Here is a 19495-nt window from a genome sequence, read left to right as displayed (position 1 = left end):
AGGCGTCTCACAGTACGGACATTGCAATTTATTGCCCTGGCCACATCTGCAGTCCTCATGCCTCCTTGCAGTATGCCTAAGGCACATTCACGCAGATGAGCAGGGACCCTGGGCATCTTTATTTTGGTGTTTTTCAGAGTCCGTAGAAAGGCCTCTTTAGTGTCCTAAGTTTTCATAACTGTGACTTGTCTTAGCGACCGTTCTACAGGTGCATGTTCATTAATTGTTTATGGTTCATTGAACGAGCATGGGAAACGGTGTTTAAACCAACGTCATACATCTGCCCGGTACAATTGAAACTGGGATTAATCCGTGAAGAGCACACTTCTCCAGCGTGAGGCCATCAAATGTGAGCATTTGCCCACTGAAGTCGGTTACGACGCAGAACTCCAGTCATGTCAAGACCCTGGTGAGGAGGACGGGCACACAGATGAGCTTCCCTGAGATGGTTTCTGACAGTTTGTATAGAAATTCTTTGCTTGTGCAAACCCAGAACTTCTTCAGCTGTCCGGATGATGAGGTGAAAAGTTGTGTTTTATACAGCAAAACCCAGCACATTAAAACCTGCTTGTGAAAAGCTGCCAATTTCACAGGAAGTTTACCCACAATATAGGGACTTTGTAGTAAAAAAGTAAACCTTCCGAGCTTCTGAAAAACAAAATGAGGTACAATATTCCAGAAACTGAGGTTTTTTGAAGTACCTTTTAACCCAGTTGACTTATATCTAATTAAAGAAAGTGAAAGTCTAAGACATTTAGACCGCCATCACAAACCCTGTTGGTGATGACATCTCTTTTTATCTTATATGGCTTGTTTTTCCATGTGAAGTTGTACAATAGCCTATCTATCTACAGTAAGTGGATTTGGGAATGTCAATAGATGAAAAAAGATAAGATGCCCGAGATAGCCCCTCAGTTTTGGATAAAAGTACCCTCTTTTGAAGACTTAAATCCCACCCTAACCATGAGGATAATACATCTTTTATAGATTCAGTTACAGGATTCAAATGAAGATTATTCTCAGCCTTAAGATTTTTGGTTATCTTTACACCAAGGCAGGTTACAGTATCTTTTTCCAGAGATGTTACAATCTGCTGGATTGACAGCTCCTTTCAGAACAAACATCTCACATTTGGAAAGATTTAAATCCAAACCTGAGATTTTGGAGAACAGCTTCACGATATCCAATGCTAATCTAGCTTGTGACATCTTTCCAAAAAAAAGTGAGGTGTCAGTTGGGATATCTTGATCTCTCTGGCCTGGAATGTAAATGCCTTCAAATTGACTTTGATAAACTAATGAGCATAAGGTTGGGAGGATAAGGAGAATAACAAAAATAAAAAAGGTGAGATTGGACAACCTTGTCGTATTCCTTTGTAAATGTTAAACGTGGAGGATATTCCATGACAGAGTTTGACACAGCTATTGCCACCATTATACAGAGTTAGCATCAACAAAAAAATAAATAAGAATAAGATAAAATTGTAACTTACGGTAGGTATCAAATGCTTTCTGAAAATTAAAAAATCAGGTAACAGGAAAGTCATCCAATACATCACAATTCTCAATCTAACACTAGCCTCAGATTATTAGATATATGGTGCCCTTTCATACATCCTGATTGACATTCATCAATCAGATCATTCAAGCATATCTTTAACCTTTTCACAAAGATTTAGGCTATCATTTTGTAATCGTCATTTAGGAGTGTGATTGGACAGCAATGATCAATAATTAAGAGATCCTTTTGTGGTTTATGTATGAGAGTAATAACCCCTTGCTTCAGAGGCAGGTAGTTCTCCCTTCTTTATAGCCTCCTTAAAGGCTTCAAGTAAAAATTTAGCTATTTCTTCATAGAATGTTTTGTCAAGTTCAGAGGTTAATCCATTACAACCTTGATTTGTTATTTTTTAGTCGAGCAACCCCATATCGGATGTCCATAATGGATCAATCTTGACAAGACCGATTTAATTATTCACTAACCAAGTTAACATTCTCTATTGAATAAAGGAGAACCTTAGAGTCACTCAAACTGTTATCTAAGGAGTAAAGATTCTCATAAAACTTAGTGGTAAAGTCTGATAACAACTCTCTATCCTCAGAGGTTACCCCATTAATCTTAAATTATTTGAAGTATGTTGAGTTCCCCTCCTCTTTTCAAAATTAAAAAGTATCGACTGTTCTTTTTGCCTTTTTCAAGCCATTGTTTTCTGAATCTTATGAAGGCACCTCTAGCCTTTTCCTCATAAAATGTATCTACTGTAGTTGATTCTTTCTCATGAAGTGTGATATCAGCTATTTTCTCAGAGAGCTCAGCTACCTCACATCTTCTTAAAGCAAGCCATTTCCCATAAGTAATACAGGCAGAGTGGATTTTACATTTCAGCAGTTCCCAATATTTCCCCTATTCTGCATTAGAGGTAGCTAAATTCCAGTGAACAGAAATTAGATTCTTAATCACAGTTTTTCAATCACCATGCAATAACAATGAGTTATTCAATTTCCAATAACCACCCGAGTATTTCTTATCATCATTACTGCACATTCTTACAGTCAGCCATATGACTTTATGATCATCAGGACTGCAGGCAGTATTTTTACCTCTACAGTGTTGGGCTCAAGACAAGAGGTTATCACCCACAAGTCAATTCTTGATTGTAGTGAAGATCTCTATTACTCCATGTGTATTGTTTCTCTCCAGTACTTTTAACTTTCCATATGTCAATTAAGTCGAGGATTTGACAGAAAGTCACCAATTTGTTCACACCAATGTTAGGCCTATGGGGCAATCTATCAGTCTCATTATAATAAACCATATTAAAATCCCCAAGTGTCTATTTGAGTAAACAAAAATGTCCCTTTGAAATTGTCTGCTAAAATGTGGCGTGCCAGGCGCATGTACGCTGACACGGTCGCCAGTTGTACGGTGTTTCCTCCGACACGTTGGTGTGGCTGGCTTCCAGGTTAAGTGGGCATTGTGTCAAGAAGCAGTGTGGCTTGGTTGGGTCGTGTTTCGGAGGACGCGTGGCTCTCGACCTTCGCCTCTCCCAAGTCCGTACAAGAGTTGCAGCGATGAGACATGACTGTAACTACCAATTGGATACCATGAAAAAGGGGTAAAAGTTAAAAATATAAATAAATTGCAACCCTAGCTGAATGATTAGTCCCGTGGGCCAAGATAATGTCACTGCCCCACTGATTTTTCAAAATATTATAGTCCTCTTTGCATGAATGTGTCTCTATAAAAAGGTGCTTCATAATTGTATTAACAGAAGTCTTAACTTGTAAACCATAACACCACAATTCAAAACTAGAATGCTCAGTTTGTTGTGGGGAAGGGGCTACCTTATAAGGCTAAGGATAAGGTGGAGCAAATCCCCTAAGTCTAATTAATTTTTTTGTCAGCGAAAAAGGCTCGGATTCCCCTGTAGTATCCACCCTTTCCTTGATTTCGGGCCTGTTGGACGAGAGGCCACTACTTTGCCTTTGCTGCCTTGTCTGCTGCAGTCAGGTCCTCACCGAATCAACATTTTCTCTCTTTCAGAAAGGCGCTTTCCGTTGCTTTCTTTCAAACGGCATCTCTCGCTGTGCGGAAAGCAAACTTGAATGATGATCGAGCGGCTGCCGATGGCATCTTGCTTTGTCCCAATACGATGAGCGGCATCCACAGCCATGTCCATATATCCTTCGAGGAAGTCCGGAACCACATGGTTACACATGTCTCTTACTATGTGCTTCACATTCTCACCCTAGTCCTCGGGGACACCAAAGCCGTAGCCCCCGCCGTATACGGTATCACTCTGCTTCCGACAAGCGCTCTTGCATATCGGCGATGGTCTTCTCCTTTGCAGTACATTTATCAGAGGTTGCAGTGGTTGCACGTTTAAGCTCTCCGATACTCTCATATGCATGATTCAGGGTCGTCTCGAGGTCAACAATTATTTATGTGTTTTCGTGTATCATTTTTCCAGACCATCGGCTCTTTCGTTTATCTTTACAGTGACAGCATCGATTATGTTGACCTAGAGTTCACGCTAAGACAATTCTGTCTCTGTCTTTTTGGGTGCAAGACTATTGACTAGAGTTCCTGAATCAACCAAATGTACAGATTCCTCCATTTCTTCTCCTGAGGAGTCGGGTGGTGTTTTCTCCCTGGTGTATGAGTGGTCAGTTAGCAACTGCCTTCTTCTTTGCCAAGTTTCCGATCAAGGTAACGGTCTACTGAGCGTTGCTCTCTGTTGTGTTTACTATAAACCAAGTTTGTTACATTTAAATAAGTTTGAGAGGGATAAAAGTTACTCGGAGCAAGATAAAATCCCATCTGCACTCGCCGCCATCTTTCTGGAACCACCTCAGGATGAAGTTGGTGAAGAGCAACTTTAGAAACATGCAGTCACTGCAGCAGAGAGGAAGAGAGAGGCTGAACTTGGCGGAAAATCTGTCTCCCTCCAGCAGGTGGCGTTTTTTCATTGTTTCACCCACCAAGCAAAGAGATTTTTGTATGGAGGTCAATGAGAGTGTTGAATTTGGTCACCAAAATAATGTATGGCATATTTACTGAATTAGGTTTATTTGATCTAATAGAAGTTTTGTAATGCTTAAGTTGTTATGAGTGTACTGATATAAGCAGGAGACGTGACATCCCGGAAACTTTGAGAAAAAACCTTACCGTGAAATGCTTACTTACAAGCCCTTAACCAACAGTGCAGTTCAAGAAGAGTTAAGAAAATATTTACCAAATAAACTGAAGTAAAAAATAATAAAAAGTAACACAATACAATAACGACGCTATATACAGGGGGTACTGGTACTGAGTCAGTGTGTGGGGGTACAGGTTAGAGGTCATTTGTACATATAGGTAGGAGTGAAGTGACTATGCATAGATAATAACCAGTGAGTAGCAGCAGTGTACAAAACAAATGTTTTCTCACCCCCCCCCCCCCAGTCTATGACTTGGGTGACTGGGGTCTCTGACAATTTATTGGTTTTCCTCTGACACCGCCTATTATACAGGTCCTGGATTACAAGAAGCTTGGTCCCAGTGATGTACTGGGCTGTATGCACTACCCTCTGTAGCGCCTTACAGTCGGATGCCGAGCAGTTGCCATACCAGGCGGTGATGCAGTCGGTCAGGATGCTCTTGATGGTGCAGCTGTAGAACATTTTGAGGATCTGGGGTCCCATACTAAATCTTTTCAGCCTCCTGAGGGGGAAAAGGTTTTGTCGTGCCCTCTTCACGACTGTCTTGGTATGTTTGGACAATGATAGTTTTCTGGTAATGTGGACACCAAGGAACTTGAAACTCTCGACCCGCTCCGCTCCAGCCCCGTTGATGTTAACGGGGGCCTGTTTGGCCCACCTTTTCCTGTAGTCCACAATCAGCACCTTTGTCTTTCTCACATTGAGAGAGAGATTGTTGTCCTGGTACCACACTGCCAGTTCTCTGACCTCCCTATAGGCTGTCTCATTGCTGTCGGTGATCAGACCTACCACTGTTGTGTCGTCAGAAAACATCATGATGGTGTTGGAGTTATTTGGCCACGCAGTCGTGGGTGAACAGGGAGTATAGGATGGGACTAAGTACACACCCCTGAGGGGCCCCAGTGTTGAGGACCAGCGTGGCAGATGTGTTGTTGCCTACCCTTACCACCTGGGGGCGGCCCGTCAGGAAGCCCAGGATCCAGTTACAGAGGGAGGTGTTTAGTCCCAGGGTCCCTAGCTTAGTGATGAGCTTCATGGGCACTGGTGTTGAACTCTGAGATGTAGTCAATGAACAGCATTCTCACATAGGTGTTCCTTTTGTCCAGGTGGGAAAGGGCAGTGTTCCTGGAGTGCTCTGTAAGGGTGAAGGAGATTGAGGTGGCAAAAGTTAGAGCAGTAATTTGAATCTCCTATGCGATTAAAATAATTGAGAAAACAAGTGATGCTAGTGAAAATATGGTAGTGGATGCACCACAGCCTGTAGTAAATGTTTGCTGCCAGTCAAAAGACACCCTTTTATGTTAAAGTGGGTTTTGTGGTGTTCATTGCCATAGTTATAAAATGTATGGCACAAGTCTCAAAGAAGTCTAAGAAAATGGACATTTTTCTGGCTGTGGCAGAAAAGTTTGGGGGATTTAAGGATTTTACATCTGAAGACTTGCAAGGGGTACGTACTGGTGCCGGAAGACCCGCCCTCCCAGGTTCCCCTTGAGCCTTTGATCCCTAATCAGATCTGTTTTTTTTTTTTTAGAAATGTTGTTTGATTTAGTTTAGTTTATTAATCGATTTTTGGGGTCATTTGGAAGTTTTTTGGGGGGTATTTAGTTCCATTTTTGGTCATCCTGTTTCCATCCCACACAGTAGGTGGCGGGATACACATTTAAAATGTGCGATCGCCAATATACCATAGAAGAAGAAGTAGTCCCGGTCGGCAGAACGAAGATGGCTGCTGAAAGCGAGTGAGTTTGTTGATGATAGCGTGTAGGTGGAGAAAATGTGGCAAATGCCTATATAATACGTTCATTCATATTCAATACCATTTAATTGAATATGTATCTACAAATTATATGTACGTTGTAGATTGTGGTTAGCTAGCTATGTGTCGCTAGCTTGCTAGCTCCGGCGGCTAGCGTTAGCTACATACTAAACGACACTGCTGAGTGCAGGGTATGATGCGTGTTGTGATCATACGAAAAGGCTCTTGCAAGCAAGCTGTTTGTTCAGCATTGTAATTTACCAAAGAGATTACATTACATACAGTGCTAGTTAGCTGACATCCATTTAGGAAAATACACAAAGTTTATATCGGCTTGAACCAGAATCTGGCCTTAAAGGAGACGTTGAACGTGGCGAGGAGAATCGACCAGATTCTGGTTCAGTGCTACGTCGTTCCATGTCATTTCAGCAAGCCATGACACCCACCATCTCAGATTGTTCTGAAATAATTTCCGTAGTTAGAAACCCATAACATTAGCAGTCCTGACACATTGTTTTGTTGAAATGTAATTGATCTGAGAAATTAATAAGATTGATTACACCCAAATGGGCAATTTTAAATGTATGGAATGCATAATATCCAATAAATATAGTACCTAACATCCGGTTTTGACCGTACTTTTTTCTAACAATGAGTAAGTCATGAAGAATCCAAGGAAATGGCCAAACGCCAGCCATGGACCCCTCGCACCAAACTCCCAGCGACGAGTGACAAGTAGTATGGCGCTGCGGCTCGGAGTATTGTTTCTTTGTCTTATATAATGTATTCTCATAGAATTAGTTGATTTTTATTTTTCTCCTCCTGTTCAGAGAAATTAGTCATTGAAATTGTTAGGTTTATGTCCTATCCTGCATTCTCATATTACCAGGTTCTGACCACTACATGGTGGTGGTCCTGCTAGTATGTGATTATTTATTTTTAAACAGCCCCTCAATGTTAAAGGGATAGTTAATCAAAATCACAATAACATTGGTTTCCTTATTCTGTAAGTGGTTTATGGACAAGGTATGACCGCAACCCATGCTTTTGGTTTTGTTTCCCTGGCCACTGTTTCAAAGGCTAACGTTTTAGCATTTGTGACACAAATCCAATGCAAGTCAATGGGACAGTGCCTAACAGAAAGTCTACACACCCCCTTGGATTTCTTCACATTTTTATTTTGTTACAAAGTGGGATTAAAATGGTTTAATTGTCATTTTGTCAACGATCTACGCAAAGTACTCTGTCAAAGTGGAAGAAAAATTAAATTTTTAAAGATTAATGAAACACACCTTAATTAAATAGGTATTCACCCCCCTGAGTCAATGTTAGAAACAACTTACGATTACACCTGTGAGTCTTCTTGGGTTAGTCTCATAAGAGCATTGCAGGCTGTCACATCCGGCTGTGATTGGGAGTCCCATAGGGTATAGCACAATTGGCCCAGCATCGTCCGGATTTTGCCGGAGTAGGCCGTCATTGTAAATAAGAATTTGTTCTTAACAGACTTGCCTAGTTAAATCTAAATTCTTCATGCTCTGTCAAGATGTTGGGTATCATGGCTTGACAGCAATTTTCAAGTCTTGCCATAGATGTTCAAGCAACTACTGAGTATGCTCAGTTCAGAAGTATGACTGCATCTTTGTGTCTGGGTAGTTTAATACATCATCCACAGCATAATTACTAACCTGACCATGCTTAAGGATATATTCAATGTCTGATTTATCTACCAATCACTGCCCTTAATTATGCGGCTTTCGAAAAGCTCCCTGTTCTTTAGTTGAATCTGTGCTTGAAATTCAATACTTGACTGAGGGAGATGTTGTGTATGGGGGACAGAGGAAGGGGTAGTTATTCAAAAATTGTCAACACCTATTTCAAACACAGTGAGTCCATCCATCTAACTTGTGTTATTTGTTAAGCCACATTTTACTTCTGAATTAATTTAGGCTTGTATAAACAAATTGGGGGAATACTTATGCAAGGACAATTTGAGTTATTACATTTTGTCTTTTCACTTTGACTTTATGGAGTATTTTACTTAGATCAATGACAAATGCTAAGTTAGTGGACGACAACCAAAGCATGGTGGGGTTCTTATAAAACACCTCGAGCCGCACCGTCTAGTGGTCAGAACCTGATCATGTAGGATGAAACATAAACCTAACAACTTTAATTACTCATTTCTCTGAACAGGGTTTTGAAAACCATCACCAAATTCACTGGGAATACATTACATAGGCTGAAGAAACAATACCCTGAACCGCAGCAAAATACCACTTGTCAGACAGAGAACTAATACTATATACTCATTGTTGGAAAAAACGTTTGGTTCAAATCATGTGTTTAATTATTATATGAATCCTATAAATTAAAATAGCCAATTTGGGTGCAATCAATTACTTTGGTTTTTCAGAGATCAAATTATATTTCGAACAAAATAATTTCTGAACAATCTGAGATGATGGGTGTCAATCCTCTTTCGTGTGCTTTGAGGTTAAACGACCCTGCTGTCATTTTATAGCTAGCTTGACCATTTACCACGCATGATTAACTGAGCTATGCAGGGTCTACATTCTTACATTTGGTTTCGCTAGTTAATGATCCTGCTCTGCAGTAAGTTAATGCGTTACAGTTCAAGCCATTTCTGCTGTAACATCCAGATTGTTGCAGCATTCATTGACATTGGCTACATTTCCTCTCTACAGTGTGCTGTCTGAGATTGAGGTTCTCCAGTCCATCTATCTGGATGAGCTGCAGATTAACAGGAGAGATGGGTGAGCCACTCAGTTTGATGATAACCCATGCCCCAGAACACCACTAAGACCTCACTTTGATGGTTAGCAGTATTTTGCTGACTCATGAATCTATATAAATACCAGCTGTAGCCTGGTTGCAGATCTGTTTGTGCCCTGGTGTGGCATAGCAACAAATGACAAAGTAACTTGGGTCACCTTAAGCACATACAGTATAGATCTGTGACCAGACTATAATACTATACACAAACACCACACGCCATTGTATCAGAGGTGCGGTGTGCTAGTTAGCTATGTTTTTTTGTCGCGTCACGAGGCTGGACCAGATAGAGGGATATTGTAGGTCTGTTGCATCATACTCAGCTGATTGTGGCGTTCCCCCCTCTGTATTCAACATCCTGTCCTCCCAACTGCTCTCTGAAGAGGTCTGTCAGCCTTCACACTTAAACAGACATCTCCTTCTGCCCTCTCTTCTATCCCGGGGTGTTTTACTATAATGTATGAGTGATTAGCCTCCCCCGGCCAATGGATAAGACTAGATGAATAGCTGATAGACTTCGGGCTTTGAAGTGGGTGTGTGTGTTTAATTGACATTCTCTGTTGCTCTCTCTTATAGGGGATGGGAGGTGAGTCTGGTTCTATATCCCTCCACGGGTGAAGATTCCCTCTCTCAGTTTGTGCGACTCACCCTAACTTTGACTCTCGACTTCCAGGTATGCTCATATTCCCTGCTACCTTGTCCTTTGCAATCCATTTGATTATAAAACAAAATAGATATTTAGGTTACTTGTGTAAAAAAAAAAAAAGTGTGTACTCCCTAAATATACTGGCCTTCCCTTCTCCTGGAGAGCTACCTACAAGGTGTGTACACTTTTTTGTGTATTGGTGCAGGGATGTAACAAACGCCTGCTTACCCAGTAGCTCTCCAGGACCGGAGTTGATGGGTCCCTGTGTGAGTTGAGACAACCCTCCATGTAACAACAACACTTCCTGTCATTGTGAAAGTTTTTCCTCATGCTTTCATAATTTCCTTTCCTTAGAACCCTGCCCTGTCCTTTTCATTCTCAGGACATGCCACTTTCAAATGTTATACACTGATCTCTCTTTCTCTTCCTAAGTATCCCTCCTCTCCTCCCTCCATTTCCATCCACAACCCTCGGGGTCTTTCTGATGACAAGCTGTGCAGGTAATGAGAGTAAATCTGTTGTCCTCCATCTTAGGTTCATTGTAGTCTGCTCTGATGAAGGGTAGTTAAATTTAGTTTATGTCCCCTGTTGCTTGTATTGCTCCAAAATTTCTCTCTCTCTCTCCCAGTGTGCAGAAATGTCTACAGACAGAGGCGGAGTCCTGCCTGGGTTCCCCTGTGTTGTACCAGCTCATTGAGGCCAGTTCTCTTTCTTTCTCCCCGTTTCTCTCATTCTCTCTGTTCTTATTTGAAATCTCTTAGTTGGAGACTACAGTAATTTAAGAACTGCATTTGTGATATTATAATTAGGACTGTGGATCAAGGATGCCCTTTGTCCTGATTTAAAAAAAAAAAGTTTTTTAAATTTAGGGATGTATAAATAGAGATGAATATCAAGTACCTGACTCGGTCCCTCTTTTCTCTGTCTCTCTCAGAAAGCCAAAGAGATCCTGACGGAGAGCAATATTCCCCATGGGAACTGCGTCATCTGCCTGTACGGGTTTAAGGTGATCTGTTTTAATTAATATTTCCATTAGTCCACACAAGATGAGAATTTAAACTAGTCTTCCTGTTTGAAACTCTGTAGCCCATGTTAACACCAATCCAATGCTTTTGAAATCCGCGAGGGGGAGTGAGCAAGTGGACACAAAATGGAACCGCAGCATTGTGTGTGATGTAAACCTTGTCCTCCCTTGTCTTACTGGTCTGTCCCAGGATGGGGAGGCGTTCACCAAGACCAGATGCTACCACTATTTCCACTCCCACTGCCTAGGCCGCTACATCACCCACTCTGAGACTGAGCTCCAGGAGAGGGAGAAGGAGCTGGAGCAGGACAAGACACGGGAGAGGACCGACGATGAGGTGAGATCAAGTATCCATATGCAGCAGTAGAATTGACGGAGTTGCTGAAGTGAAACTGCATTTTGGGGGGGGGGGGGTGTATTTTTGTAAAATATTTTTTTTGCTATATTCCTGGAGATTTTAGTGATGATTCATTTAGTGGTCATTTTGACTGGCGGTTCTTTCTCCCTCCCCCTGTAGGAGCTAACCGTTGTGTGTCCCGTGTGTAGAGAACCTCTGACTTACAACGTTGCCCAGCTCCTGTCCAATCCCGCCCCTAGCTTTCCAAAGGTAAAGACAACTGCACACACTGACGACACACTGTACTGCTATGTTGCTTCTTGTAGCTGTTCTTTTTTCCTCTACAGTACTGTCATAATTTGGCTTGCAATTTCAACTACACCACTTGTGGTACACCACACCTTCAATTATAGTGGCTGCTATTGCAAATACATCCATTTGTGCTGACCTCTACTTCACTCAGCTGGAGGGAGCGGTGATAGGGGTGGAGTTCCGGCAGAAGTGGGCTGAGCTCCAGAAACTTTTGGAGCGTCAGAAAGCAAAAGGCGGGATTATTGACACAGAGGCGGAGTCTAACCGCTTCCTCATACATATTAATGAGGTAAGGAACAAGGAGGGGCTTAGCAAACAATATTAGCTGAAGTGTGTCAGTGCGTGAGCGTACACTTTCCTGATGATGTATCTTAATTAAACAACGTTATGACTTGTTTTTCACAGCCGCCTCCCGACTTGGACAACGTCACCACTGACGGGAATGCCTCTCCCAGCCAATCACTGCTCTCCCTTCCCCCTGCCTCCACCAATCAGATCACAGCACCAAAGCTGCAGCACGCTGGCCACTCGCATCGCAGGGGAAGGCCAGGTCACCAGTACTGGCACCAAGGGCCACAGGGCCACTTCAGGGGCCTGAGGAGGGGAGGGAGAGGCAGGCCCCACACCCACCCAGGGACACCTGTCCCCCCCACTGACCATCTGGACAAACTCTCCCTGTCCTCAGAGAAACATGACAACTTCCACAGTGCTCCTCCTGCCAACTCTCACGACGCACCGATCAAAGCCAGACTTCAGGAGAACTCAAGCCACCCAGAACTGGGACAAGCACAATTAAGCCAATTGGAGAAGGAAGAAGGGGAGGGACGTACGGAGCTAGGCCAACAAGAGGCTCCAGTTCCTAAAGACGGTCAGCCAATAAGCAAATCAAGCCTGGACACTCCTAAAATGGACATCCCACCTAGCAACGGCATGGAAATGGAGCCTGGGCGAGGCCATAGGGAGAGGGGAAGGAGGAGAGGCCCTCGCGGTTCAGCGCAACAGCCTGACCAATGGCAAGAGCGGTATTTCAGAGGAATGGACCAATGGGATGCTCGGGGGGGCAGGCACCATCGCTACTGGGACGGGCGAGGTCAGCGAAGCAGGGGAGGTGCCAACTACCCCCGTGGCAGAGCTCACATGGCTGGTGGGAGGGGCTTCCATCAGAGTGTGGTAGAGGGAGAGGTAGAGAGAGAGGGTGCTGCTCTATGACAAAGGGACAAAGGAGGAACTAAGAACAGCTATGTCTGTACCTCCATTTACATTCTCGATACACCTAAAATAAAGCTTTGCATTGTCTGGCACCTAAGTGAACCGGTGTGTCCTGCCTTCTTTCCTATTGCCGTTTGAATTGTTGTTGTCAGTGGGCAGTTTAGTTTACGCTGAAGCATTCTTTTTGCTGCATAAGATACTGATGACAGGGTACAGTTGTCCTGAGGGAACATACAGCACATTTATTATTGACAGAAATCGGCTGAAATTGACCTCCCTTGAGTATCAAACACTTATTTTCCCCACCCTCTTTTTTCCTCCTGCTTTCCCTCCACCCCTTATTTCTGCATACCTCCCCTCCCCTGGGCGTCCAGCCTCACCCCCAGCCCAGTAGTAGCAGTAGAAATAGGCCGGGCGAGAGAGCCCCTCTGCTGGAAGTCTGGCTGCTGTCCCCCAGTGGGGACACTGACACCCCGGGGGAAGCGTAGACGGGGCGCCCGTTGAGGTGCTGCACTGGCCGGTAGATGTTTCTGTACTTCAGGGTTTTAGGAAACCGCTCCACCTGAGAGTGGGACAGGGGTATGAAAGGGTTAGCTTAGGCACTGTACTTTATTTACGAGGGATACCTGTGGAAAATCAGACGTCTGAAATAAAAATGGATGGCCCTCACTTCAGTAAAATATATTTTTACCTGACCCTCCCTTAATGCGTGAAAAAAGTGACCCTCTCCTACACCCCAAATAATAAGTAAAAGGTGCACTATGCAGAAATCGCTCCGCCATTTCCTGGTTGCAAACATTCTGATAGTTGCTTAATTTCAGTGATGAAAAAAAGCAATGTAGACAATCATAGTACCATCTAAACCCCTGTGAAATATACAGTACATGACCAAAAGTATGTGGACACCTGCTTGTCAAACATCCTTCCAAAATCATGGGCATTAATATGGAGTTGGTACCCCCCCCTTTGCTGCTGTAACAGCCTCCACTCTTCTAGGAAGGCTTTCCACTAGATGTTGGAACATTGCTGTGGGGATTTGCTTCAATTCAGCCACGAGCATTAGTGAGGGCACTGATGTTGGGCGATTAGGCCTGGCTCACTGTTGGAATTTCAATTCATCCCAAACGTATTCGGTGGGGTTGAGTTCGGGGCTCTGCAGGTCAGTCAAGTTCTTCCACACCGATCTCGACAAACCATTTCTGTATGGACATCGTATTGTGCACAGGGGCATTGTCATGCTGAAACAGGAAAGGGCCTTCCCCAAACTGTTGCCACAAAGTTGGATGCACAGAATTGTCTAGAATGACATTGTATGCTGTAGCGTTAAGATTTCCATTCACTGGAACTAAGGGGCCTAGCCCAAACCATGAAAAACAGCCCCAGACCATTATTCCTCCACCAAATTTTAGTTGGCACTATGCATTGGGTTAGGTAGTGTTCTCCTGGCATCCCAGATTTGTCCGTCGGGCTGCCAAATGATGACGTGTGATTCATCACTCCAGAGAATGCGTTTCCACTGCTCCAGAGTCCAATGGTGGCGAAATTTACACCAATCCAGCCGATGCTCGGCATTGTGCATGGTGATCTTAGGCTTGTGTGTGGCTGCTCGGCCATGGAAATCCCTTTCATGAAGCTCCCGACAAACAGTTCAGAGGTAGTTTGGAACTTGGCCGTGAGTGTTGCAACCAAGGACAGACGATTTTTACGTGCTACGAGTTCAGCACTCTGTGGTCCCGTTCTGTGAGCTTGTGTGGCCTACCACTTAGCGGCTGAGCCATTGTTGCTCCTAGATGTTTCCACTTCACAATAACAGCACTTACAGTTGACCCGGGTAGCTCAAGCAGGGCAGCAATTTGACGAAGTGACTTGTTGGAAAGGTGGCATCCTATGACGGTGCCACGTTGAAAGTCACTGAGCTCTTCAGTAAGGCCATTCTACTGCCAATGTTTGTCTATGGAGATTGCATGGCGGTGTGCTTGATTTTAAACACCTGTCAGCAACGGGTGATGCTGATATAGCCGAATCCACTAATCTGAATGGGTGTCCACATAAAGCGTATTTCCCATAACCAAAAGTATTGTATTGTCAGCTGTTTGAAGCTGGTGTACCAAACCTAATGTATAAGACGCAAAGATTACATTTAAGAACAGGAAGCATAGAAATAGTGAACAGAACAGATCTACTGCTTCTTAGACTTGCTTTCACTGAGAATGACAGATCTATAACTCACATTTCTATGTGAATTTTGTTGGTCCCCCTAAAAGTAACATATTGCAGTGGATAGCAGAGAACATGCCTACATTCACCACTGCAGACGGGTGAAAATATCTCAATTTCAGTAAAAGCACTACAAGAATACAGTATATCTTCTTATTTGCGGCCCAATAAGAAAAAATAGCCTTTTTATAAACGCATTTCATGCAGTTCTATGTCATTTTACATGATTGGAGACGAGCAGAATCTTTTTAAATTCTACAACAGAGCATGACAACGAATGAATGCACGCTGCATCATCTGAGATGTTTTGATTTCTATACAGGCGAATATAAAAAAAAAAAATAGGATAGTTTAAGTCCTCATCTTCACACTCCCTCTCTCTCAAACTGAACAGGACATCAGTAGGCCTAGTCCGCACGCACAGATATTGAATTTTTGGGACAAATACAATTTATTTTGCAGAAGAAGCCTTTGACTTTCTTCCTGAAGGGCCACAGTATACTTAGACATCAGCAAGAGCAGGCCAAGGCTCATGATTGTGGTAGGTTGTTTTATATACACACCCCAAGTACATTTTCCCCAGGACTGAGTTTGGGAAACGCTGGCCTAGGTCTATAGTATAGGCTATGGATCACTTGATTGAGACCACACTAGGCGCACCTGATATTGCACGCCCAGCAGAGAATAAGGGATGAAGGGGCAGCAATGGGCACACATTGAGATATAAGCAACTAATTCTCAAACACTGAGCAATATGACATTTAATCTATTACAAATGACATGACCCTCCCCTGGACGAAATTTTAAAAATATAACACTCCCCCTGACTGAACTTGGAAAAAGCACGAACCTCCCCCATTTTCCTCTGGATAACAATTGTGTAAATTTCAATCGCTGCCTTAGGCTTCTTCAATGGCTCAGACAAATAAAGCTGCACACTCATCTTTCATTTGACATACATTTTACTAAGGAGAACGCTTGTTGGAGTGTAATCCAACCAATCGACAAGTCAGCCCACCACCACTCACTCACCCTCAGCGGGGTTGAAAGAAACCGTAAGCATACGGTTTTCAGGAAGCGGAGGTGAAGACTCAAACCGGATGCTTCCCGTTTCTTCCAGCTCCGCTCAGGCTTTTCTTTTACGCCTGCTATGTTAGGTTACCACTAACTAGATCTCTCCGTAACTTGATTGGCTCTTCGAACACGGTCCATACCACCACTTCATCGCAGGTGGGGGTGGTCAGAGAACCCTGGTAGCGGTAGAACTTGGTGAGGTCCACACTTCCTAGCAGATCACTGATGGATAGTGGCTGCACTATGTCAACTGATGAACCTGAGACATAAGGAGAGGGCTGTAGTATTAAAAATACTAGAAACATCACCAAAGGGAGGAAACTCTCCCTTTGTTAGTGCCCTAAAAGCAATGGAGGTTTCACTTTGCTCTTGCTCTCTCTCTCTGCAAATTCAAATGAGCTACATTGGCATAAAAATTGAGAATATAAGTACTTTAAAGCTAGCTGGCACCACTGCACCTCACCCTTCTCTGTTATATTCAGCAGATATGATGTCAAAGTCCTCCAGGATTCCACATGCCATTGGTCGCCTGTCACCTGGAATCCATGGAATGTGTTGATGATAGCACAAATAACAAGCAGTGGAGGCTGGTGGGAGGAGCTATAGGAGGACGGGCTCATTATAACGGCTGGAACGCATCAAACACATGGTAACAGCGTGTTTGACTCCATTCCACTGATTCCATTCCAGCCATTACAATGATCCCGTCCTCCTATAGCTCCTCCCACTGGCCTCCTCTGATAACAAGGTATTCTGCCATAACTCCGATTACTAAGTCAAGAATCATAACTCTGTCATAGTATTGTCATCATCAGTGTAGAACTGTTGTGACATACATCTATGAAGAATCCAAACACTGCTATCCTCTCCGGGTCAGTCTTAGCCTGCTCCATTGTCAAGCCTTCCTTCAGTGTCACAAGGTGGATCTGAAATCCAACAGAGAGTCACATCATATAGGACACAACACACACACACACAGAGTGATGTGTATTCATGGATGCCAAGGGAAACTAGGCTTCCCAAAAAACTTGACCAAGAAAAAAAATAATAAAGCATAACATCATTTAGCTTTCGTCTCTGTGTTTCAACATTTTCCTTCAATTCGCAAAAGGCTGATTGTATCTCAGAGGAGAAATCTAAATTAGCCATGGATGGAGATAGGGATTTGGACTTGTGGTTTAACTTAATTCTCCGTACTGGCAAATGATTATAACGGCGATTCTGGTCCAACCATTAATTCATACCATGTGCCCCTGGCCTGAGAGGATGGAAGTTCAATATGTAGCTAGATGTAGAACGCTAATGTTAACTAGCTAACGTTGCACAAGAAAGGAAGTTAGGCTAGCGAGCAAGCATTGAGGCCAGGTAGCCTAGGACAACAAAAACTAAAAGTGTGTACTATATGACAGAGATATAGACCATTTCGTCAACATGAAAGAAAGGAGGATGGCATTGGTGTTTCTCTACAAGTAGGGTGAGTCAACATGTTTTTCTACTTGCACAAACGCGCACGCAAACACACATGCACACAGAAATCCGAACCATGGACAGCCACATCATATTTAGCTTACATTGATTGGACTAAATTGTTTTTGGTATATTTTAGTTGTCACTGTATTAGAGGTGTTTTGATGATGTTGACATGTTGAAGTTTAAATGGTGCTGGAATAGTGGAGGCAGCTCTTGTTTTCTTTGTGACTTGCGGTAATTCTCTATGGTAAAAAAATCAATAGTTGTTTTGTGGTCCAAAAATTTCTGAAATATGAACTTGCTTGACCAAGCTGTAGGTCATGTAACTGTCTTACTGTACATGCTATATGCTTTGTGGACTTCACTGAACAGAGGTTGCTATCAGGTTTTGTGATAAAACAAAGGTGTGGCTGAATTTATTCTTTGTCTTTGCCACTTTGTCTTCTTATTGTCTCTGCCTTTAGGCCTATATGTCATGGTTGCAAGACATGAATTAACAGGTTATAGAGCAAACAACACAGTTATCGAAACACAGGTTGTAATATGGCTTTTTGGGGGGGGGGGGGGGGGGGGGCCTTGGCTTCCCCAGTGATTTTACCCATGCACCGCTACTGCACACACTCTCTCTCTTCTAGTACAGTATCTCACCTCCATGGGGTATCTGACTGAATCCACTGTGTGCTCAGAGCCTGGGTGGCACAGTGAGTCGCCTCCCCAGTGGAAATGCATCATGACGGCCGTGTAGCCATGAGGGAGCCCCCCTCCTCTCACCTCCATCAGGCCCTCTAACACACAGCTCACTGGAAGGACGAAAATAAGTTGTGGTTTCCCCATAGTATACGTTAATATGGTATTGTGTATTCACTAACAACTGTTAATGAGTAAATGATACCCGTGTCCTGAGCTACTGAGATTACTTTAAAGAAGACTAGACAACACATGTCCTACAGACACACTATAAGGACAGGACCAATGAGATTCACCACAAGAGTACCTGTGTGTCCATTGTTGGTGAGGAACTTGATGCTGTGTGGATTAGTGATGTCACTGAAGGTGAGGTTGCGGAGACTGGGGTCAAAGGTCAGCTGGTTAGTATCAATGTTGATCGGCGACTGTCTGACCCCCCCACACTGAGAGTTGGGAAGGGAGGGCCAGAAAGAGGGGCTGTTCTCTAAAAGAGAAGAGAGAGAAAAAGAAAGCCTCTGTCAGTTTAAATGTTTGCTGTTCTGAACTGTGTTTGTGTAGCACAATGGACGGAGGTGAAGTCAGAACTAGTGAAGTCTTACCACAGCCATTGTGACACCAGGGCTGGTCTAAAAGAAACACATTTGAAAATACATATAATTCATAGAAAATATATTAATATTCATGAAACTTTAAAAAAAAGTTGTTTTGGAAGGCTACTCACCTGCTATAGCTCGTGAACAGAGATAGAGGATAATACACACAGATGTCTGAAAAGCAAATATAAATACAATGTAGCATAATGATGCATGAAACTATCTTTGTTATCTACATGATTAGATTTCTGTCCAAATGTAGCCATATCAAGATCCCTAAATGTATGATTTAAAAAATGTCTTACCCACTTGTACAACATAGTTTCATGAGTTGAATTAATTAACCACATTAATATTGAAAATACATGTTCTTATATGCCTAGCTACAGCCTGCATTGCCCAACCGCCAAAACGACTTTTCAAGGCTATGTGGAACGTTATAACAAGTGTGTAGTGCTGGGGGAGCACGAGCCTCACCTTTTTCAATTTGAAAATACATGGACAATTTATTCTGATCAATTCTAAATAAATGATATTTAATTACGACAAAAAGAATTCCATAAAAAAACTATAGAATGACAAACCAAATAAATATGTAGCCTACAGTAGCCTAGAGGTAGGTCTGGCGGAGGCGAGAATGATGAAGAACTGTAGGCTACATGTGGGCATTGCGG

General features: G+C 43.0%; 2 protein-coding genes across 3 annotated transcripts; one reads left to right on the top strand and one right to left on the bottom strand.

The window, feature by feature from the left end:
• Positions 1-6331: 6331 nt before the first annotated feature.
• Positions 6332-12882, top strand: rnf25 (ring finger protein 25). 2 transcript variants are annotated; one of them, XM_021626055.2, is made up of 10 exons: positions 6332-6439; positions 9165-9233; positions 9829-9925; positions 10331-10398; positions 10527-10596; positions 10833-10904; positions 11113-11259; positions 11440-11529; positions 11723-11860; positions 11977-12882. In XM_021626055.2, exons 1-10 carry the CDS (start codon positions 6366-6368, stop codon positions 12778-12780), a joined length of 1629 nt encoding a protein of 542 aa, XP_021481730.1. In that variant the 5' UTR covers positions 6332-6365; the 3' UTR covers positions 12781-12882. The 2 variants fall into 2 exon arrangements, with proteins under 2 accessions (XP_021481730.1, XP_021481731.1); XM_021626056.2 differs by lacking the exon at positions 9165-9233 and having other exon boundaries at positions 6406-6439.
• An 18-nt stretch (positions 12883-12900) lies between these two features.
• On the bottom strand, positions 12901-19141 carry LOC110539107 (carbonic anhydrase 6). The gene is made up of 6 exons (XM_036939520.1): positions 19127-19141; positions 18950-19040; positions 18828-18854; positions 18536-18712; positions 18190-18341; positions 12901-13342 (listed from the first exon to the last, which is right to left on the bottom strand). The coding sequence occupies exons 1-6, from the start codon at positions 19139-19141 to the stop codon at positions 13157-13159; spliced, it is 648 nt and encodes a 215-aa protein (XP_036795415.1). The 3' UTR covers positions 12901-13156.
• Positions 19142-19495: the final 354 nt, after the last annotated feature.

Source organism: Oncorhynchus mykiss, chromosome 12 (genome assembly GCF_013265735.2).
Source record: "Oncorhynchus mykiss isolate Arlee chromosome 12, USDA_OmykA_1.1, whole genome shotgun sequence".
Taxonomy (NCBI): Eukaryota; Metazoa; Chordata; class Actinopteri; order Salmoniformes; family Salmonidae; genus Oncorhynchus; species Oncorhynchus mykiss.
The sequence above is the reverse complement of the archived record's forward strand: the minus strand, read 5'-3'. Positions and strand labels throughout refer to the sequence as shown.